Below are 24,432 nucleotides of genomic sequence, written 5' to 3'. Positions count from 1 at the left end.
ATAAAGCGGTGCACGCACAGTTTTGCCATTGTTAACAATTTTATTGTGGTTACACCATTTATTATCGCTCGGTCTAGCCTTCTCTCTGTCTGCCTCCCAATGGTCAAAAATAACAAAGAGGCTTTCCTGAAATAGCTTTCCGCCGGCAACAAATGGCTCAAATTAGACGATGGAAAAGGGCACAGCTCTCTAGCGTTTTCCGGCCCCCTTTCAGGGGGTCATTGTTTCGTTATGGTGAAATTATTCAGTAAACCAATTCCTCGCCCCTCCCCCTCCGTGTTTCCAGCTTTGCTTTTACCCATGGTCCAACGCAAACAGGATACCGTGTTCGTCCGCCCGAGTGTAGTTTTGATTGTAAATATTGAAAATTTATTGCCATCCTGTCTCACTGCTGATGCTGGAGCATCTAAAATGGTTACCACCAACGGATTGGAACGGTGTGTGTGTGTGAGTGTGTTTTTTTGTTGTTGAGGCCAGAGAAACACTGATCCCGGCTGTGGCAGGCTGGAGGTGGCCGTGTAAGGGTATTATAAATTGAATTATTCCCTGCTTCTAAGTGAGCCGTACTGGATGCCGTGCAATGTGTGGTTCGTGCGAGAGTTAAGGGGTATTTTTTTCACCGAAGGGCGTAGGTAGCTTGTGCTGTTGTAATGCTTCCATTGTTGGATATCATGTTTTTGCTGCAGGATTTACACTATCGGCCAAGTGGGAATACACACTCAGATAAAAAGCGTCCTATTTTGCATCCTAATTTGCGCAGCAGTTCGCGTAGCAATAATTTACCGATTCCAGCTACTTCGAAACTTTAGCTCCATCGAGCTCGGTTTGGTGGGTGGTTTGGAAGAAGAAGAACCATTCCAGCCAGTAAAAACAGATTGGCACAATGGGTTATTAATGCTTCATCATCGCTCGGAGAAGCTGCTATCAGGCGCCATGGCAACTGGTAGCTAGAACATCAGTAAACTTCGAACGATGGCGATGGTATGTTTGGAACGACTGATTTCCCTCATCACGGTATCACGGCGCTAAGCGATACAGGGATGGACGGGTTGTGAACTGTGTGTGTGTGTGTGTGTGATTAAAAGTTACCCAAATGGGTCATAAAAAGCTTATGCTTATGGTGTGGTTCTGATAGCCACAATTAGAGCTTAAGGAACGGGTTTTTGGAAGTTGTGTGAGGGATTTAAATGGCGGGTTTTATTGTTGGTGTATTAGAAGACAGAGTGAGCAGGAGTCGAAGAGACAAAGGTTGTTGGAGGGACCGATAGTCAAAAGGCATCAGTTACATTTGAGTCAATCGAGCAATAAAATTTGTTTACAATGCTCATGTTTTGAATCAATTTCTAGGATTTATAGAGAGAAAGCTTCTAAAAGGCAAGCAATATGCTGGTTTAAAGGTTTGCTTTAATTGCTCCTTAAATTGTTGTTAATGCTTTGGATTTTAAGTAATACGGCCAAGCCGTTCCGAATGAATTGAAAAAGCAAAGGATATAAATATAAAATAAAATTCAAATTATATTCATTTATGATTCAAATTAAAAAAGAAGCAAACAAAAACATGAACTACACAATGAATTTTAGCAAAACGGCAAAAATAAACTATTTATAAATCAATAAATTTAAAAAAACTACAAAATGTGTAAAAAAGGAATCTTAATTATAAATAGTGCATATTAGGTGAGCAAAATAGAGGAAAAACAATATCCAGTCAATAAAGGGTGGCTTTAAGTCAATATCCAAGCATCGATAGAAGGTTAAGAGGTTGTCGTAACTGTAAAAGTGTTTATCAGTCAGAATATCCTGCAAGGGTATCATCAGATATTAGTTCGAAAGAAAGAATTGTGCATGGAAGTTCTGTGTGAGCTTTACCTTTAGTTTTAGTTTTACTTTTACCTCTTTTTGGTTTTTCTTCTGCATACTCAGTATGATACTTCGGGATGGCTGTCGATGATGAGACATTGGTTGGATGTCCTGATGAATTTTAATGTTATCCTAATGCAGGCACATTGCTTCACCAGTCAGAATCTAATTTTTATAACCCCTTACATTTAGGCAGTTAAAGTAGATGTTCCTTAATGAGCATACGGCCTGGGTAGATGGAAAATGGCTTGCTGAGTTATTGGAAATGTTCTTCGGTTTCTTCTAATGTTTGGGCAACATCTTCATCAAGCATCGCCTCTAGTCGGGATTCCTAATACTGGTGTGGTCTAAGGGAGCGATCTTCGCTATCCCAATAAATTACATTTAAATTACATCGTACCAATGGCTTTAGCTGAGGTATGAGTTCGAAATAGTTTCACTCAAAATAATATGGATTTTTTTCAATTAATATTTTGAAGCAGATTTTTAACTTAAAGACACCCAATCGAATACAATTGTTGATCTATTTAGAGCCTCTACAAACTATGTTAACTATACTTAAATGAAAAGTGGCATAAATGGTGGCATCTATTGGATTCTCAAATTATAAAATAAACTACCCGCACCGGACGCACAGTATATTATGCTTACCGTGAACGCATTTTAAACTATCGACACCCATTAAACTGTCAATTTCGTTAATGGAGAGAAGCAAAAAAAAAAAATCAAAAAGAAAACATAGAACCTCCCGGCGTGCCTACTGCGGACAATATTATTACCATTTTTCCCAGGTTCCGTCAAACACACACACGCGCACCGCAATGGACACGGAGCGTGCAGTGGGGAAGTATGCAAATAAAGCATTAAATTGAAAAGGAAGGACCCACACCGATGGCAAACCGATGTATCATTTCAGTGTGAGAAAACCGAAGGCAAGCAAGTAGAAAAGCGGAACAGAAAAAAATCCCATTACGATTACTCCGGTTTTACCATTTGGCAGCCCATTCTCTAGCGCATGGTGTGTTGTGCAGTTGGTGGTGATTCCGTTTTATGTATTTTATTATTTTATTGTCACCACTTTGCGTAAAGACCACGGCGACGTAATTCATGGCGGTGGTACGTTGCGCGGAGGTTGGATTGCAAACGATTTTCCACCGATCCTATATTGGTTAACAAAAAAAAAAGGAACGGCCGCAAGATGATGAAACATTGGAAAGGATTTGAGGTTTTTGCGGAATCTTTTTATTTGCTTCTGGTGTTGGGCCCCAACCCACATTCGATCTCGTGCGGTTCGCATGCGTATGTCCCAATGTGTTGCTCTTTTGCATAATACTCTGCTCTGCTTCCAGAACCGGGGCGAAGCAAACAAACCAAGCCCGTATCCTTCGCGAAAAATGGCTCGCTGTTAACACGCACGCATACGACCCGTTGGCCGTACAGTCGAATATTATCGAATTTCGAGAGACAAATCATTTTTATTGCACTGAAAAGCCATCGCGGTCGAACCGTTTTGCGTCAGTTGGTGTTAAGCGAGTGTTAACAAGCTGTTCGGGCCGGCAAAAAGGAGCAACCGACCGGGTGCGGGTAGTTATCGAATTATATCACCCCGGGAAGCTCAGTTTTCAATCATCACCCGCACTCCAACTGGTTCGATTATTACCATCGCAAGGCGTGAATCGTGTGTGAATGTCAAGTGAACGAAGGTTTTTTTTTGCTTCGGTGCGGTCCACAAACGCTGCATTGACTTTTGGGGAAAGCTTTTGAGCTTTACGCACAAATCCCCGCCCTGGTTTGCCCGGTTGGTACGCACGAGGTAGGGATGGAGTGATTTTATTTGCGGAACAGCCGGCCCGTTAGTTGATGTATCGTGCCGTGAAAAAAGTCGTTCGCTGCGGGTTTCGCGGTTTTATTGGCTTTTGTTTTGCATGGCCGCAAACAGGACCCAGGATAATGTATGATGAAATTATGGCCCACCGGGAGTAGAATTGTTGTTTATTTTCTTGCAATTTATAGTGACGTATGGTTCTACTGTTGGCGTTGGGAGCTCAGGCTGGCAGAAATTGGCTGAAGAGGGAAGAGTATTGGTGCGATACAGTTAAATTATGGTGTGTAAAGTGTTTCACATAAGCTTGATTTAAGGAGGTAAGAGAAATTATTGAACGTTTTAAAACTATTAATAAAACCCTATATTCGATACGAAGTTAATAGGTTAGAAGCAACAGAGCATGCTCAGGAAAAGGTAAAATAACAGGGAGGTAATGCTTTGTTTTTTTTTTTGGTTTTTGGAAATCTGTAATTCGTCAGTACATGCGGCTCCGACAATACGGCGTATGCCGTCATACTTAAATTATAAATAAATAAATAAATAAAAGTTTAAAAATGAAATTTTGTCAATAAGCTCTAAATTGTAATAAAAATCATTCGTAATGTGAACAGTTGAGTAACGTTTGTTCCGTTCCGCTCTGAGTGATTGTTCGATTAGTTTTGCCTTATGAAGCGATATATTTTTAATGTAGCGACCTTTCACTCGTATAAATGTATTAAATAATAAGAACTTATGTTTGTAGTCTAAAAATTGCACTCCTGGCATATGATAAAAATAATCCTTAAATTTATTAGAGCTCAGCAATGCTCATGCCACCGATAATAAATCGGTTATTGTCGATATACCTCAGATGAATACTCTTTAAAACAAGCTCGATTTGTTTTAAAGGGAGTATCCTTCCGTACGAAATTAGTAACGTTAACTAACACTGTTAAATTATTCATTCTAACAGAATAATTTGTACTTCATTTCATTGCCGACTCACAACTCCCAATTGGCTCAATGTCAATCAAATCTCTGGGTCGTTTTTTTTTCATTACAAAGACCAACACGTCTCACCGGTTTGCTCCGGCTACCGTTTCATTTTCGGCTAGAGTTGGTAAACTTACCTTCCAAAAAGGAAATCGTTTTTACGCCCAATTCACTTTCACTCCGGAAAGCGAATGCCGAATAGGCGACTATTTTTTGTGTGGGCCCTAATGATTTTTCGCTTTCCGGTCTGCTCACAGGAAAAAAAACCTTGTAGAGGAAGGTGTTTAATGTAGTTGATTTAGTTTTTCTCGTACCGTTTTGGGGGTTCTGGTATGGAAGCGAATTAATTAAGCAAATTAGCTGCTAATTATTATAATCACTTTTAGATTGTTTATTTTGCCAGTTAGACACGCAACTAGAGAGGGAATGGCAGGATGAAGCAAAATTTGAATATTTTGCAACGTACAATTCAAACCGATTGCTAAAGTGATACGTTAGCCTAATAATAGTAATATCTTAATCATAAACTTTTCTACAAATCCTTCACTCCCAGTCGATGTCTTACTCGACGTGGCATAATCTTGTTCTACCTCAAGAAAACTGTTTGCTACGCTTGCTCGCACCGAAGTCAACCATCGTACGTCTGCCATCACGCTCTGTCTGCGAGTCCTGTGGCTGCTGATGGTACAGTCAGTGGTTTTCGACCGGTCCCGGCTTTGTCTGTTCGCTTTGATACACGGTAATTGCGTGCGACAGGGATCCGACCTCGTTCGTGACAGGGACGCGTACCGGGCGCCCAACACTCGGTCGCCAAAAGGTGGAGAATTTAATCGAGATAATCTGATAACAACGTTAACCATCTCGCCATCAACCTCACCACCCTGCCAGCACGATAGGGTGACGAGGAAGAAATAACGATGAAATAGGATTAGCGTGCCAACGGTCAGCGGCAGTAACAGCAACACGGTGGTTGCGTTTGTTTCGGGAAATTAGTAGTCGAAAGGTGAGTCCACCCGCTAATTAGGTTCCACTGTTACGGAGCACGTCGTCGCGCTACGCGTAACGCAACTTGCCGCCCCTTTTGCCACAAGACCCCGGCTTGAGATAAATTGGTAGAGAGTGAGTGAGTGCGTTCGACTGGCAAGGAGTCGAACTTTGCTGAACCGACCAGTTAAACCACTGTTTGTGACCATGCAAAACCTAACCTACACCACCACGGTCGTGCGACCGATGGGCGAATGTGTGGCCAGTGTCTCGGTGTATCGCGGAACACGGTTGCAGCTGCGGTCGACCGTTGCAGCCAACCGTTGGGGTTAATCAAGCGGTGCGGGACGTGGTCGCGTGAGGCAGCGTGTGAACGGCAGAGATTGATTCAACAGTTTCACCCTGCCCGGCTGACAGGGAACGGGGATTAAATTGTGGCTGTATGTGCGTCGGATGGCCGGAACAGTGTCTTGCAGTTAGTTTAACCAGCGCTGCGGTTCATGTGGAGAGCACATCAAAACTTAATGTTGCTTACCGCGTCATGTTGTGACGTAGGGATATTGATGTCGTCAATGTTGAACAATCCAGATAATGGTAGGATAATTAAGCCGTACACCTTTATCAATCGTTACGGGAAACAGTTTTCAGCGGTGTGATGAAATAAAATGACGATGAAGTTTTTTGATAATTGTTTCGTTAAAATTTAAAGCCTGTTGGAATATTTAAATGAAAGAGAGCTCATTATTTCAATCAATCGTGAGAGAACATAACAGGATGCATTCTTTTATAAATAATGTTCTAAAGCTAAAAGAAAACAATGTAGAGATTTTTTTTGCAATTCAATTGTTTTACTTTATTTTAAATTACTGTTAAAAATGATTGCGCTTCATAAATGTTTATTAAAGTTTATGATGAACGAATTCTTATTTTTCTTATTTTATGCCAATGTTTAATAATTTTTATATAATTTAGATTTATTCATATCACATCAAAAATTTAAAATATTTTTACATATTTTTTGTATTTAAAATTCCATTATGAAACTAAAAGAAAACATTAGATCAATAAAAGTTATCTTTTATTTACCGTCATGACTTCATGAGCTTCATGCCATGGACTAGTAATAGCTACGTTAATTATGTAAGGAATTTATTTTACAAGTCATGGTCCAGAAGTGGCAGATTTATCACGGGTCCATGGGAGGGTCAACAGATCTCGTCATTGACAATAAAGCCTCATCTGCTAAGACATCTCTTGTTTCTTACTCGCTGTAGAGCTTTGTACACCAAGAGCTACCATTGTCCTTAAGGAGATCCCATCGTGTAAGATGCTCACGAACGTATGAGGCCTCCTTTACTAAAAGATTTTCCCTGCCAAGGGATCTCATTAAGCCTTGTCTATCACGAGGCGCCCCAGCCTCTGGACCTATCTGGCATCGACTTTGTAGTCGAAAGAGTCCCAATGCCCATGGGACCCACTAAGGGAACTAATCGTTCAAGGAACGACTTCATTTAAGGAAATTCGCCTACCACTAAACCTTTTCGTCCAAAGAACCGTCCCATCCAAGGATCTCAGTCATCCAAGGGATCTTGTTTTGAAAAATTAGGATATTTCCCCCACGAGTCTCCTCTAGTCAGGATACGCCATTGCAGTACATTAATGGCTAACAAATAGAAAGCAATCAAAATTCCTGTATTTTCCTATTTTCCTCTGTTTCCATCATGCTAGCTTTTCATTTATTACTTTTTAATGCCCACCCAACGCTCACACGAAACGAAACACCAGTAAGCACTGTAGTTATGGTCCATTACTTTCAAAACAAAACAAAACAAAAAAATCGAATTTAAAACACTTCCTGAATGGTTTGCTTCATTGAATGTTTGCACGACATGGGAATGTAACGTAAGTGACACGCGACAACAAAAAGCACACTCACCCTGCACCGAGCGCATACACGAAGCAGCAGCGTTCACTAATTAACACCAAGCGTTGAAGTAATAGCAATTTAATAAGCGCTTGCTGTTGGTTTGCGTGACCGGTTGGGGATTGATTAGGAACTGCTCTTTTAAAGTACCGCTCTGTTTTGGTTCTTGGCTCATATTTTGGTTTTGTTACAAAAAAACTACGGCTCTCGATGCAGAGTGTCAAAACGAGCAGCGTTGGCTTGCCCGTGATTGCATACTTTGGTTTGCTTTAATTATGCTACCCGCTGACCTAATTACAGTCCCACCAGGTAATAGTTCAATTTAAGTTAGGTGAAATTAAATTTTAAATACATTGTTTTTTCGTGCGTTACCTCTCGATTTTTTAATCGCTCTTCCAAAAGGGCAAGGGCGCATTGTGATACATCCGAAAAACATGTGTGTTTTAATCACCTGCTTTCCCAGAGTGCCGGTTGCACATAACCAAACACCCTGACCTTTCCATCCGAATTAACCGCACCAGTGTGTAAACACACGTCCAACGCACCATCTAATCGCGCACATCATCGTCGGGTTCGTGAGAATCGTGTCACGGCATGTGTAATACAATTCAGACACGCTGATAGTCAGCTTATGATGGGTTTGTTTTTCTAACTGCCATTAAGCTGGTGAAACGATGGTGAGAAAGAACAAATGGGACAAAAGAGATGTAATGGGTTTGATTAAACATTCGATTAAGGGTGGGTTTGAAGCTTGATTGCTGACAATGCAACAATGCTACCGACCAGAACCACATTTGCACATTTGGAATACTGTGTTAGTGTTTTAAATCAAGACACTACCACACACAAGTGAATGTGAATGTTTTATCGCACTGCCAGACTCGGCAAGGTTGTGCACCGATTTAAATACCTAAAACGTACAAGTTTTATTCCTTCCTCTGATTCTACCACCACTGCCAGCTAGCAGGCAGCCACAAAGGACTTCCTTAATGTGCTTTGTACTGTCCGAGCTGGAAGTTGTCTTACCAACCGGTCAGCTATCGTGCACCGTGGAAGCCGGTTAATTAACTCTGCTGGAAGCCCTTTCATGCGCACAGTTCAGGAGCTCAGCATCCCCAGGTTGGTTTTTATCGTTTGCTAGCGCATAACCCGTTTTTGGACGAGTTTTAAGCTTGCAATAAACTATACCGCGGGGAAGGCATGTTAAGGGATGATGGGTGCGGGATTGCAACAAGAAGCATACAGAACGGTTCATGGTGGTGCACTGTGTTTTTTTGTTTGTTTTTTTTTTTTTTGTTGCGTCTTGTTCCCTCGACCTTCCACAAAGCTCTCACTCTCACTTTCTGTGGTTCTGCTGGTCAGTTAGTGGGCTGTGGGAAGGGCAGCGTTGGGCGGCGTTCAATCAAGTGCAACTGCAAGTGCAACCTTCCAGCGTATTCGTACAGTGAGCGAACATGGAATTCGTACGGGTATTAGTAATCTGTTTATCCTATTACGGAGATTTTAAATATAAAGTAGTAAATTATATGCAAAATATTTGAGAACAAAAAACTTAACTTTAAACAAGATAGTAGCAAAAATATATGAAAATTAAATAAAACGAATGTTCTAGATAAATTGAAAATTAAAACAAAATAAAATAAATGTTGGGTATATGTATACAAGACAACACGAGAAAAATGAATAAAAATATATAAAGAGAGCAAACCATTTTTAGTATAAGGAAAAACTATAAAATAAAATATAAGAAGCATAACGCTGTTCTTACAATTGTTTCGTGAAAAAAAGATTATAAATTACGATAACAAATAATAAAACACAATATTCAAAAAAGCTATTTAATAAGACAGAAAATAGTAAAGAAAAACAATGAAACGACTAGAAAGGCAAAGATAAATTTAAAATAAACCAAAACAGAAATGAGGTCCAATGTATGGAAATAGTTTCAATTCAAAAATTTCAACAGTTTTGGATATATCTTTACAGTATTACATACTAATTTATAAAATTTACAAATCATTTATCGCAACCTAACATATACAAAATATTACTAATACTCCTACCTTCCTGTATGTAAACAAATTTTACAAATTTTAACAATATCATGAATCAAAAAAGCAAAATCTGTCGAGAAGAATAATGTGATATGAAAATAAAACAAAAAGTAATTCGATTATTATCATAAATATTTATCCATTTCTTGTACCAATGCATCTCCCACCAACTGTAGCGCTGCAACATACACCACACACGCTCACCCAGCAACGCCGTGCAGACGCACATACATTGCGCGGTTTTCTTTTCGTGGCTTCGCGTGGCTGTATGCTGCGTTTCATCCCCACCCAACGCAACTCGGCCGGCAGCCCAAACGCAGGCAAACAAGAGAAAGAGATCAAACAGGGCTAAAATTTAACGTTCAACCAACGTTGCACAGTGGCTCAGTACGCTACCCGTCGCCGAACCAGTCGCACGGCCCAGTCACCTCAAGCAAAACGCAACCGCAAACGTGTGTGTGCCCGGAGGAAGTGTCCGATCGATCGTGTACCAATTTCTTCGGCTCCTCACTTGGCGTTGCGTTCAAGTCTCCCAGTGGACTTCGTTTCGCGTGTGCATTGAATCTTGTAAACCAAGCCTCCAACAAAAAGCAAAACATGGCCAACAAAGTGAGTGCAAACAACAGTGTGCGTGTGTGTGATGAAGATTTGTTTAGAGTGTTCTAAGTGAAAAGAAAAATTTCGGTTGATTCAATTTGTTGTTATTTGCTAATCTCGTTAGATGATAGCGATCGTATTTTGGATGGATGGTTGATCTCCAAATTGGGTCATGAACCAGTTTCATGGTTTCAGTTTTAGCAGATAGATAAACTTTATACGGTGAATCAGTCAATGTCCCATGTTGAGCTCTCGCCGTTGGGCCTTATATGGACCTAATAAAACGCCTGGTGGACGACGGTGTTACGCAAATGTGAAAACCCCAAGCCAAAATGGCATTTTGCGGCATTTCTTGCGCGAGATTTGGTGTGGAGGCCAGAGTTGCCAAAGGTGGTGGTGGCTGCACGATCGTACGCGGGGATTGTTTTGGAGCGAATGGCATTAAATGAGCTGAGCCCATACTGCTGGGGGCGCTGTGATGTGTTACGACGTAACGTGACAGAGTTTTAGGGGGCGTTAAAAATTGTTGGAATGCATTAGAGAACAGATAGATACATCAAGTGGTAACGGTGAAAGTACTGTTTTGAGATATTTAATTGAGTTTTTACTATTTTTTGGACATAAAAAAGACGTCAAATTGCTCTCGAAAAGTTGCTCCATTGGAGCTCGTACGAAAACAACTGTGAACAGCGTGTTTGGCTCTACATATTTCATTTAAACTCAGAACGTCCAGCGAATAAATGCCATCGTTTTTTTTCTGTAATTTCCTTGAACATGTTTATTGATGCAAACATTTCTTACACCGCAACGAACATTACTCCTCCGTTCCGTCCAGCGTCCAACCATAAAGGAACTTTATTTCATTCAATCGCATTACCACAATTCGAGTAAACACATTCTCGGTCCGGATCCTGGTTAATATTCACGAGAAATGTACTTCGACTCGAATAACGCAACCAAAAAGGCTACCGAACGTAAATCAGAAACATTTCATCCTTACGTTTGAAGTTTGGACTCACACACACTTGTACCTCTCCATCAGTCTCTCGTTGCAATTAATTAAACAAGGTTTTCACCCAAGCGGCTGACCATTAAGTGGCACAAATATTCCGAGCTGCAAACGGATCCTCGATCGAGTGCCGTGTCCTGTCCGGTCGCTACCTCACATTTACAGTTTGGCGAAATGGTCCTATGCACTCGGTCGACGGTTTCCCGACGTTCACCCGCAGTTCGCTTCCGGTGCAACGGATAAAGTAAAATTAAAACATGAGACACAATTCACCACGCTGGATGCCGGTAAAACTTTACCGACAGACAGACAGCGCATCCTTGTGTGTGGGTTGCGGTTGGCCGGTTTGCTGGATGCTGGAAGCGTCCGAGATTTTGTGCCGTTTCGGTGGAATCGTCAAATTCGAGCCAAATAAAATCTCAACCACTCGCCGGGGACTGGTGGTGGTGGTCATGAAATGGTTGACCGATGTGGAAACTTTTTTTACGATTCATTCATTCACTCATTTTATAAGGGGAGTGGAATCCGAGTGGAAATCGGAACGAGGTAACGGGGCGGGAAATTAATTTTCCAAAATGACACGAATGTAGCTGGGCGAGGTGGGGTTTTTTGAAACGGGAAGTCAATTGGCCGGAAAAAATTACCACTATCGGCCACTGGTTGAATTGTGACACTGGTGGAAGGATTTGGAGAATGGATGTGGAAGCTGGAAAATGTTGTGTGTGTGTGTTCAGCATCATTTAATTTCGTTCGCTCTCGAGAACGGCGTGTTCAGTCAATTAATGCTGCGATGGCACCAGTCACGTAACCTTATGGTGAAGCGTTGGAGGAGGATATCCTCCTGGGAGACTGGGTGTGTGTGTGAAATGGGAGCAATCCAAAGAAAATAGTTCGAGAAGCTTTGCCCCTTGTATGGGAAACAGATTTTAGATGAAATAGTAAGACATAATTTGAAACACAGCTTAAGTTGCCTGTATACTTTAGCAACCAGTCTTTGATTACATGTTAAATGTATCTAACAAGATGAAACGGGTTCTTAGACTCATGGTAGACAAATAAACTAAGATGAACCCCAGAATTTACCCATTGGAAACGATACTTCTAATTTTCGATTAGCTCAATCCAGCTGAAAGCGTCATTGAGCAGCAGTATAATCTACTGCCCTTTAGCGCTGATGCTGTTTCGTTCATTTGCTAATGTGCGTCAAAGAATAAAACAACTAGACAAACAAATGTTCAGCTCTTAGTAATCAGCATGCTGTTTCAAATTTAAAGACTAAATCTTATGCTTACTCCTGCGATATCCAAAAATTTTCCTTCAAAGATGAATTTACTCGTAGCGTGATAGTCACCCTACGATGAGACGGTACGGATGGGATTCGATCGCCGGTCCCAACGTAAGCAAACATGCATTTCAATCTCCTCGGCCATCGCGCCTCTAAATACAGTATTCAGAACATAGAAGCAATATTGCAACGAGTATTTCCAGCAAAAAGTTGACCAAACAAAATTTTAAGGAATACATGTAATACAGTAAATCCAAATTTGAAGTTTACCAGTATTTGTAAAGTAAATAAGCTTATTTATTTAGTATAAAATATGTTATGTCGTCATTGGGGCCCAACATATTGGTCATAGCACAAATTTTGTTCGCCGCTTTTCGATCGCTAAGGCAATCAATCACAGGAGTTTCCAGTCTGTACAACAAGTGTGTCGATGTACAAAACAAAAAGAGAACTTGAACGTTTATGAGTGGAGAAACACTGCCTCTCTCTATTTAGTTATGGGACTATTTAGTTCTGTTATAATTAATATAAATTAACAGCATCAGCAATAGCCATGAAAGCCTAGGCAGCGATCGAATTCAAGCCATTGTAGCTTTAAGAGTCCAAATTCATAAGAACGTTAATTTAACGCAATAACGGCTGCCCGACAGGTGTTGCAATCGTGTGCTGACACCTTAATGCGTTTAGAGCAACCAACATGTTCATTAAATAATTTGATTAAATTAAGCTTCATTCAACTTTCCTTCCGTCCCTTCCCGTACCGCCCTTGCAGCTTATCACCAGCCAGTGCATCCGATTCGGAGCCATCGCGATGGTACTTTGTGCATTGCTCACCATCACACCCTGCAGCGCCCGTCCCGCCATCGAAGGGGACGAGTCGGTAAGCATTCAGGAAATCGTGACCCACCCACACACACACACACGCGCGTGCAACCGGCTAAAACTTTGTCTTGCTTTACTTGTTGTCTAGGCTGACGGTAAAATTGTCAATCAGAGTGCAAACATCAACCTGCCCCGGTCGAGCATACTGGACAACATATTCAACGTAAGTTTCTAAGCTGGTCTGCGTGTGCAGCGTGTCTTACCGGCCAACCCGCCACTGACCTTACCGTCCCCTCCCCGGAAACAGATCCCAATCCAAACGCTGAAGGCCGTTAACGATCTGGTGCAGAGCATTGCCGGAAATTTGCAGCAAGCCGGTTCCGGCACCTACTTCCGGGCACGGTCCACCAGCAACGTGCGCAACATAAACGTCAACGTGGACGACGAGGAGAACGAAACCGACGAAGGGAAGAAGAAGACCGAGAAGAACTAAAAGCTGGAGGAAGAAAAAAATAAACCCAGCATGCCACCAACCGGGTGTTGCGTTCGAGGTTTTTGCATCGACAGGGCCGCTAATTGCATTCATCGGTTCGAGCAGAAGAGGCAACTGCATCGGGTGGTGCGCAACACACATACGCATGTTGGGTTTTGCACGTAATTGTTATTATTACTGGCGTAATTGTAAATACTGTAAGTAAGTTCTGTGATCGATCGCGAGGGTTCTCCGGATGGGCCGCGATGGCGATGGCGTTCCAAGTACGTTTCGAGTTTTTATACACCAGAGCAGATCGGTAGCGTATTTGAATGATGGTATGCTTTAGTGGGCTTTTTGTAGTTTGGCTCAACAATAAAATTCGCCGTATCATCTGATTACCGCCGTGTGTGTTTCAATCAAAGTCAAAGATGTCAAGGTGTTGGGTTTTGAGTGCTCGTTTCGGTTGTACGCCGGAGAACACTGTGGATTTGAAGTTGTGACTCGTAGATTCGACAGTTAATTACTGTGTGTGCGAACTGGCGTTCACCTTGTGGGATGTACGAGAGAATACAATCAACCACGTGCGTCAGTTGGAAGGTTATTGCTGTATTAACACTTCAGCACCAGAATGCTGTTGAACCGTGGGTCTCCAATTACGAGCTAGAGCGCTGAGGGGTAAGGTGTTTTGAGGTTTTGAGTTGATCCACCGATAAAAGCTTGCTGAACTTCGGTTCGGTAATTGAAACATTGAAAACTTCTTTTGAAGTGGGTGAAGGAACTACTACCCAACGAAGTAAATGTCATTTCCATCGTGTTACGGGACTTACGGGCGATGAAAAACGTGCCAATAAAATATTATAGTAAGTGGTTCTAGGAAATGTTTTCTAACGCACAAAAGCAACCTTCTTCTAAAGTGCATCACCGTATCGGCAACGTCTGCAGCAATGCAGTTTCACTTGCATTTCTCGTAAACTGCACACACACACACAAGAGCATGATGCATCAAACGATCGGTCGGTGGTTTATGCTGCTTTTCTACCATTAGCCATGGGCAGCCCCATAAGCACCATTGCAATGGTGCATACACGAAATTGCATCAAGTGCATCGAACCATTAACCTCGTGACGGTTTCTCTCGCACCTTCTCTCTCTCTCTCACACACACACACACTCTCTGGCTCTCTCGAGCAAAGTTAATACTTCGATCGACGTTCGGGTGTAATGATGGCCGAAGGTCGTGCAATCGGTGGAAAAATCTACCCCTTTACCCCTCCAATAATCCTTTCCCCAGGTACGGAAAGAATGACGCCGATGGGTATGGGCACAAGGGAGATGGAGAGCGAAAAACCAACATTTTGCGGTTCAACCCACCCAAAGCTTAGCGGTTTCACCCCGGAAGGGAGTGCATCGAACTGCATCGGATTTCGTGCCATAAACCAATTTTGCAAACCAAAAAGACGAAAGAAAAATTAAGTCATACAGGTCGTCGTATGCGTGAGCGAGTGTTGTTGTTGTTGTTGTGTGTGACGCCGTCGGTGGAAAAAGTTCGTTGACATGCCATTACACTGAGTATGGAACTGGGGCATTATGCACCCACCGCAAGGGTGAATTGAAAAGTCAACAAGACGGGAAACCAGAAAAAGCAGCACGGAGCGAACGTTTCTTTCCGCTTAATATGCAATTCCTTACTGCTGAAGAAAAAGCACTGCTCTGCCTGTGGGAGTCTGCATCCGGAAAATGGAAAACAAACAAAGCAGCGGAAAGCGTTGTTGTGCTGCAGAAGGACAGGAGTCGTTGGTTGCTGGATGCAACAACGGTTCTGTTCTCTTTGTCGTGGTTTGATGCCCTGGAACAGGATGCTGCTGTTGTGTAGCAGAAGTACTCAACAAAAAGCACATAAATAAATGCACAACGATGCTCTCTCACCCACCCATACATACATACAGAATTGAATGCACTTGGCTGGGGCTGATGGTAGTTTAAATGGCGTACTATTATTGCGTATTGTTTCCGGTGCACTTTATTCGTCAACAAATGCAGACAAACATACCGACACACGTAGGGGAGTTTATCTGTATTGTTTACGGTTGTTGTTGTTTTGCGTATGTAAAGTGGCGATTTACTGCAGGATACGATGCTTTGACTTCAAACATCACAAGCTACCGGAACAAATGTATGAATTTGTCATGATGATCAACGAAAACAGTCTGCTATGAATTCCGGGCACGAGAAGATCCAGACGGTTTCATTGTACTTGGACAATTTGTGTTTATATTTTTAGTCTTATAGAATGGCGTGTCTCTATAGTTGTATGTGTGTAATTAGTCCAATTTTATACGGTAAGTAACGAAAATCCTGTAAATTGAGGATGCTTAGATTAATGATTCTTTTGATCCTTATCTTTGGTTGTAATAACAGTTGTTGGTCATTTTATAGCTCAGACCTATAAGAAGAAAACAGCCAAAGTTTCAGAAGGAATTTTTTAGAGTAATGTTGCAATATTTCTTAGTACTGTCGGGGATACCGGAGTTAAGGAAGCCATCCATTGCAGATCAATATCTTCCTGGGATGCTGTACTAGATATAGAGCAAAACTCAAGTTTTGAAGCTCGTAGACACATAGCAGAGATCGGTCCAGGGGCTCAGCAGGATGTTAATCGGAAGAACCATATCATTACTGGTGAACCTGACTTCATACTGTAGCAGTGGTTATGATCTTATTGGGAGTACATGCTGCCGCGACAGGCAGTAGATCACCGTTGGAAACTGGAAGAATTTCATTAGCTCTTCGGTAATCGATGGTGATCGTAAAGCTTAGACGTCCGACAACCCTCACACAAGTTGTCACAGCGCGACGCCGTAACGGATTGCTCATGCAAACATCGCCTATACCATTCATTTCCAATGTCATACCCCCGCTGATAATCTGGGAATATTTGGCGAAAGGCTCATGGAGGTTTGAGTCGGTACGAATCTGACTCCCCCTAAGTTTAACCTTTTACTAGTTTTAAGTAGATTGTAAGTTCGTATGTGCATGCAAGCTTTAAGTAAAATATATAAATATATAAATAAATAATTTTATGTCAAAGAGTGTGAGATTCAATCTAATGTAAATTATTAGAAATAGCATCAGAAGAAGTTTTAAGATTCAACGGAGGATTTACGAGGAAGGCGAAGAACCTGATTGCTGCAATTAGTTCCTAAGAAGAATATAAACTTCGACGATCAAGAAGAATCTATCAACATATGAAATATATCATCAGAGTTCTTTATAGTCTCTACAAGAGTCCACTATAGTCTTTACGAATCTTGAACATCCTGGAAATCCGTTCCTGCGTTCCTGATGGACGTTAATGGTCCTTCAATTTTGTAGAGGCTATTGCTAGAGATTATTTTTTTATATCATACGATATTTATATCATTGTTTATGAAATGAAAACTCCTATAGCTGGAACCTGTGATGCTTGAGAAAAATAAATGTCAGAAAAAGAATACTGCCAACTTGAACGCTACTCAACCATCAACTGGATTTTAGGATCTTTTGATGAAAAAAGAAACACTCTCATTTGATCCAACACAGGATCGAATAAATGAAGAAGGACAAAGTACATTAGTGGATGGAAGTGCAACAGCTTCACCGAGCTTCAACTGAAAGAGTAAATGTTTGGAGTTACGTGTCCAAGGAAAGAGCGTACTCTGTAACAAGCAGAGCAGAACATTTGTGTGTTAAACTCGATGGATAGATTGAATTACAATCAACCGAACCGAATACTGTGTAAAGGAATCAGAAGTTTGTCGGTCACCTGTCCATAAAAAATGCATCCAAGGATAATGTTTCCAAAGATGGGTCCAAAGATCCTGTTTAAAAGAAGGGAAATCAATTGGGTGAATTGGAAAACAAAAAGCAATTTATAACTGAAGATCTCTAATGGAAAACACATAAAATGAAATCACAAAAAATAAATCAACCAACCATAAACATCCAAAATATTTAATTAAGTTAAAAGTGCATAAAAGAAAGGTTTTGTCGATGAAAATAGCAAAACTTTTTTCATTTTTGATAACGAAGCAATTATTTGGCTCTCTCTCGAGGAACGCGTTACCGGCTGTGAGTGGGGTACACATTTCATCAAATCATCAATCACTACCGATTGGGTTCACAAACGGTAGCACAAACGTAACGTACAACATTCCTCTCGATGTGTTCCCAAAATTCGTAAACAAAAGCAAGAAAGCAATGGGAAAAAAACAATTGTAGGGCAGTGCGTACAATATCTGCGAACTGATATAAATCGTGCAGTAATTAAGCGATAACCCATCCAAGCGAAAGCAAACAAAGCACAGAAAATACATTTTCCGCTTGCCGTGCCATTGATGTCCCGATTTTGACGATTTTTTTTTCGCGAACATCAAACCCAATCTACCAACCGCGATTGTGACTGAGCGTGTACCATGAACGGGCAGATCACCGCACAGTTTACCGGAAGCCAACAAGTTGCTATTCAATAATGGCAAAAATAGTTGATGCCCACCATTCGGTACCATTTAGCGGGTCGCGTAGGAGCGATTGTTTTTGCTCTGTGTAGGTAAGTGTGAATGGGTGTTATTGTATTTAGTTCCTTTCATTCTCACTCCCTTTCAACACCCGTTCGGCGAGAACTGTGGTGTTTCCCGAAAAACCACCAGACCAATTGAAAATCCACCACCACGCTTGACGCCCAACAGTCGGTGTGCTGCCCCACCATTTCTAGCCGGCTGGGCTATACACATAGGTGTTAAATACAAAAAAACAACAACAAATACATTCAACACAACAAAGCAACGAGAAAATACTGTAGGTTAAAACAAAAAGTGCCAGTGAATATGCAGTGGCATGCTCCGGCACAAGGCACCGATTCCGTGCAAAACACTCGATTGTACTGGTGAAATTCAAAACTATTCCCAGCATACTTCACCACTTTCGCTGTGCAATGAGTGCGCGAGGCATGGAAGTTAGTGTGGCAGGTGAGTGGTGACTCGTTGAAATGGACAAAACAGGGAGGAAAAAACACTACCAGCACTAGTAGTAGCACTCAACGATAATTCAACGGTGAGCGCTGCAAGTGCACCTGAATTTGGAAACTTTCCATGAGTGGCTCATGCCTGACAGTGCGTTTCAGTAACGTGCACAGGGTACGGCACGTGGGCCAGTTGCATCCCGGCTTTTCTTTCCTTGCCGCTGTCGGAGCGTGTGGAGAGAGCAAAAAAGAGGGGAACAAAAAAAAACACCAAAAGGTGTAGTAAAGTTTTTGGATCCGTAGTTTCGGCCGGATAAAATATGATGCGGTTTAATTAAATTTCCAAAGTTCTCGAACCGTTTCAGGTGGCCTGGAAGCTTTACCGAATTACAACAATGCACACACACACACTGGTTACTGCCAAACAGAACAATGGTGGAGCAAGCACATCATTTAACAGAAGTGTGATCGGCGTGTTTGTGAGCGTGTACCGTTTGTAATGAAATGGTTTTTGGGCGAAAGATTGGTTTAGTTGTAAATGTGATTAATTTTCGTTGTTTAATTGCTGATAAGAACATGCAATGGAACGATTGGCGTTTGATTTCTAAATCGTGCAAGTTGGCACTAAACATGAGTACAATAGTTCATAGATGTTGCAAACAGTTAGGAGCTGGTAGAAATTGCCATAAATCATTTGCATAATGGCATTCACAATATTGCCACATTCAAATATTAAATTGAATGTTAGCTTCATGCTCATTTGAAATTGAAATCCAATTTGAATATATGCATTCAAAATTCCACAAAATTGAAGGTAACAAAGCACCTTCAAAGGGTTTACATCGATATCAATTCCACAATGGCTTAATATCGCTTTGCTCGGTTTTGAAAACACATTGTTCGGCCAGCTACAATGCTGCCGCTGCATTACTGCACCACCGTAATGTCATTACGATCATTTCTGCCGGAATCGAAAAGGTTACACTGTTAACAAATGGTACGCGCAAATCAATTAATACACATGGTTTCATACGAAAGAGCATTCCTGGCAGCGGGTACTATTACGCTGCATCGCGATCAGTTCATTAGGGATAGGGGGTTTTCGTATGGGTGGAAAGTTACCGAATAATAGCGTACAGTGCGAGTTAATAGAGCGGTACGCGATCAGTTCCGATTAACCTTTGTTCTTTACCGTGTATTGGGTATCGCAGTGGAATAGATTGGCTGTACAGCGAGTGCGATGAAGCAGCGGAGTAGTTGATGCTGATGAGTATTGGGAAGGTTAAGTAAAATGAAAACCTTTGTTTGGTAGAAGCGCATTTGTGGGCTATTCTGAGAATGTATAGCCTGGATTAAAACGTCTTCCTAAAATGCATACTGCAAGGTGAAAACGGTTTTAAATTTAGCCTATTTATCACGTTGTACAAAGTATAGTATAAATTTAGGCGTTTGACAGAAATGATTTCTTTCCAGGTTTTCTAAGCAGCAAAAGCCACTACCGCTGTTTTAAGGTAACATTTTAAGAACTGAATTTTCGTGATTTTTCTCAGTTTTTCATGCTTTAGTACAATAAGCGGTACAACTGTAACGCTGGTATGTAGACTATATAAACCTATGTCTCTCGTCATTTTTCTTTCACTAGACGTGTGAATGAAACGAACCAAAGATGTACATCATTATCTATCAAATCACATATTGCGTAGTCGCTTTTCCTCTTTTTTGTATTTTTTTACTAATTCTAGGGGTTTTTTTTATTAAAAGCATAATAATGTAATGTAATTAAATAAGAAAGAACAATTTAGTATCACGATATATCAAGAAATATTGAGGAGCATGCTGTAGACTTTCCAGCATTATTTATAAAATGAAAAAAACTCTTTTCAAAAGAAGTAAATGTGATTGTATCCTCAATTTTTTTTCCACGAAGACCTGATAATATAAGTGAAAAACAGTTCATGTAATTTAAATAGAGAAACTAACTTTTTTGTAATAGTTTTTAGCTATAGAGGAAAAATTGAAAATTGAGGTTATAAATTATAACTAGTGGCATTCCAGCCGAGTGATGAGTACATGAATAGAAAGAAAGACTGCGAAATAAAGGCAAGTATGACTTCATTCTTAAGATCCATTAATCATTATGATCCCTAAGTTTTGAATACTGGACAAACAGGACTCTGAGTATGCTGAGTTGGATCATATTCTGTGTGTTTTATATTAAATTGATGTGTTTTATATCAACTGAGAGAATACTAAATTGAACTTTATTTTGAAATTTGTGCACAAAACATGTAGGATACGAATTACACATCTGTTTTGAAATCTTACAGGAGCTTTGCAATTCTTAATACACGAAAACGACGACTACCAGTGCCCTTAATGGTAACGTTCCCAAACGTCCAAAGAATAGCATAACTTTAGGCATATTCAAAAATATCTTCAACCACAGCACCAATCCTGACTCCTTTACGATTAACTTTAAATTAAATTTTACTAAAAATTTAAGAACACTCTAGCGTCACCGAAAAACTCCATCCAGCATTACATTTTCTGACCTACATCCACCAATTGTCTCATTAAGGATGCAGACGGATCCGACAATTTGCGCCCCTTTACGACGCGACCGGTCTTATTCGGAAGTTGCAGCATAGTAAACATATTTTATTGATCGAGAGGTAGTAAATCTTTGCATTAAAACCAACGAGCGCTACCATCGGTACCGAGCATTAAACCGGTGGTGCTGCTGGTGGCTGTGTAAATATGCAGTAACAAAGCGTAAAGCTTAATGAAGCAAATTAACGATCGACTGACTTGTCTGGTGACCGCGGAACGGATTGATGGTAACGGGTCTTTGGTGCTTGATTTAACGTTTCAGGATGATTTTGTTACTTCCTTTTCTTGCGCTGAAGAGAAAAATTGGGTTTTCCTTCCTATTTTTGCGTATATTAATGGAATACTAAACATGAACAGCCGTCACCCATTCGTCACAAATTTGGTTAATCATGAGTATGGTTTAATGTGTATTTACTGCACGATTGCGCCGGACATCAACTCCATTCATGAGTGTTTGTTTGTTTATTCGCTTTCGCGACTCTTCCGCGATTCTTCCAGAGCTCAATGTAAGGGCGGCATCGTTAATGCAAACCCTCTACAAACAAATGGCAGCGAGAACTCCATTCCCAGCACAGCTGTTTCACTTACACTTTCTTTCGCAGCCACTCATTGTAACCGCTCACCTTCCAATTGTATTGTGGGTCCCCCGTAAAAAAGGGGTCCCTTCTACCCCAAAAACCTGACTGGGAGTGATAAAAATAGCAAAAGCACACCGCGTGCAGCCGTCACTCATTCGGGCTGAGTGGCGACACGTGCTCGCCGTTCGGAAGCGTTACAAAGCGTTACCATTGGTGCGTTGGTAACTCACGCGAAGGATATCGCTTCGGGTGAAGCTTTAAAGCATCCGAGCAGGGATGCTTCGCATCCGGATGGTACACGCCGCACGGTTCAGTATCTCGGTGAATCTCGGCACGCTAGGACGTGATCGCGACCGGCAGTGTTCTTTTCCGGTAAAGAGGGTGAAAAAATACAATCAATTCCGTTACTGCAAGCATTTGCTCGCACACTGTTTAAAGCTCACGGGGGGTTTCGGGGTCGGGAAAGATTTATTTCGTAGCTGTAAAGCGGATGTAAAAGAGAATTTTTGAGGAAAATTGTGCTTTTTCTGTAACGGCGCCACTATTTGCTATCTCGATGATCGGAATATGTAACAAACGCTCGGTTCGACCGACCCGCATACGGCTTGCCGACAAGTGAGCAGGAAGCGATGGTGAAAATCTATCATTACTAAGTGAGTGAGAGTGGTGTTGATTTAGCGTGATCCCTGTGACAGTTTGCTCCCCGGTGGTGAAGAGCGGGACTGCCTATTTACCCAAGGACGAGCAAATCAATCGATTTAGCCTCACCAATCCTCGGGAAAGGAAGCAGGCAGAAAAAAATAGAAAAGAAAAAAAACCTCCGGCAAAAAGGGCTGCATGATTATTGAGACGACCGGCATAGAAAGTGTTGAATGTGCACAATGTCCCCATCGTGGGTAACGAAGGGACAAATGAAGTTCACATTCAAACGCATCCAAGTGTATAAGTGTGTATGTGTGTGTGTGTGTGTGGCTGTGGTGGGTACAATATCCTCTCGAATTGTTGAATATCCTGGTAGCGGAAAAAAGCTGAGCGGCAAAGCAAAAAGTTCCGCGCGTGTGTTTGGCCGTCACCAAAGCGTTGGGCGTGCTCTATTGTTTGTGTGAACGAGCGAGAGAGTGTATGTGTGAATGTAACAAGTGTTTGTGTGTGTGTGTGTATATATATGCGCTCGGTAGTACTGGTGACGACTTACGACCTTTTACGATCGGATGGTTTGTGAAGATTAGATTTTTCTTCCCCATTTTTTCCACAGCGCGCCCCATTGAAAATCGTTTTCCATTGTGTACCAAGTCTTATTACATCGCCGGGGCATGGTGGGTAGGAGGTAGGGTAGGGGGTAGCTGGAAGGGGGAGGAAACGGGAAACGAAATGTTTGCACGTCCCTACCATAACCACGCTGCACCGTGTCGGATAGAGTAGAATTTGATTTTATTTCAGTGTTTCTCAGTGCGCCGCGCTAGGATGCTCCTCGGTGGAGACGCCCAGTGCGCGGTGCATTGCAAATTGAATCATCTATCAGCCCATCAGTCCGTGTGGGGTGTTTTGGGTGGTTTTTCGTTGCTGTTGTTGTTTGACGTTCGCTTTTAGTTTTATTATGGCAGCAGCATAGCGAACGGTCTTAAAGTTCGCGTCCGGTGTAAACGGGACGGCAGGCACGGAGCAAAGGAAATATAATTTAATTCTGATCCCTTATGAGTGATGGGATAAGGCGATGAAATATAGTTTCGGGCCGGTTTTGCTCGGCGTCTATTTGCGTCAGTAGCGTTTCCCTCCGAACAGCTGGTTCGTGTAGATAAGTGAATGTAGCATTGGTCGGATTTGTAAAGTTAGGATAATGCTGTAGAAGGGAACATAGAGTGAGTGGAAGTGGAAGAGTGTTGTGGTGCCGTGACCAGGATCCATCATTAAAAAAGGCTGCAAGTGTATTTAAATTAAACAAAATCTTGGCTTCTCTTGCAGTGACCCTTTCACCAGTAAAGTGCAAACTAAAGTATAACAAGTACAAAGTGAAACCTTTTCAAATAACAACCTTAAAAAAGTCCCTCAAAACAATAGACCTCCAACATCGATCCAACGTACATTATTTCCCCCTTCCTCGTCTTGAATGTGGTAAACGAGTGCTGTACGAAGTAATAAAAGCATCTAACAACGAAGCGCAACATACCGCACGGCTCGTGCAATGGTGGTTTGCTGATGGTTAATCAAACAAGTGACATGCAAAAGCTGTTAACGTCGCCGTAACGCTGCTACCGCCAGCTGCCAGTGTTTATCGACCCCTGTCGCTTCATCCGGATGCGTAATGTAAGTGAAGTTAAACGAACCAAGGGTATCCGAATCATCTCGTCGGGTTTTTTGTTTTGTTTCATGAAGTTTTCCACTGTCTTGCGTTTTTAAATTTTACTTCCATCTTATTCAATTCACCGTCGTCCCCGTCACATA

At 41.6% G+C, this 24,432-nt stretch overlaps 2 protein-coding genes across 4 annotated transcripts in view; both read left to right on the top strand.

Annotated features, from left to right (window-relative positions):
* The first annotated feature begins 9,994 nt into the window (after positions 1-9,994).
* LOC118511353 lies at positions 9,995-14,202 on the top strand. Its single transcript, XM_036054313.1, has 4 exons — positions 9,995-10,228; positions 13,283-13,390; positions 13,481-13,555; positions 13,640-14,202. Exons 1-4 carry the CDS (start codon positions 10,217-10,219, stop codon positions 13,823-13,825), a joined length of 381 nt encoding a protein of 126 aa, XP_035910206.1. The 5' UTR covers positions 9,995-10,216; the 3' UTR covers positions 13,826-14,202.
* Positions 14,203-22,315: 8,113 nt separating this feature from the next.
* Positions 22,316-24,432, top strand: part of LOC118511351 — a 102,565-nt gene continuing 100,448 nt past the window's right edge. For 2 of the 3 annotated variants that reach the window (XM_036054312.1, XM_036054310.1), the window contains exons 1-2: positions 22,316-22,362; positions 23,953-24,294. The gene's annotated coding sequence lies outside the window, so the exon portion shown is untranslated. Of the gene's footprint in view, positions 22,363-23,824; positions 23,850-23,952; positions 24,295-24,432 lie in introns of those variants that run through there. The other variant, XM_036054311.1, reaches the window with a different exon arrangement.

This window comes from Anopheles stephensi, chromosome 3 (genome assembly GCF_013141755.1).
Source record: "Anopheles stephensi strain Indian chromosome 3, UCI_ANSTEP_V1.0, whole genome shotgun sequence".
NCBI classification, from domain to species: Eukaryota; Metazoa; Arthropoda; class Insecta; order Diptera; family Culicidae; genus Anopheles; species Anopheles stephensi.
Note: the sequence above shows the minus strand (reverse complement) of the source record. Positions and strands in the feature narration are given on the sequence as shown.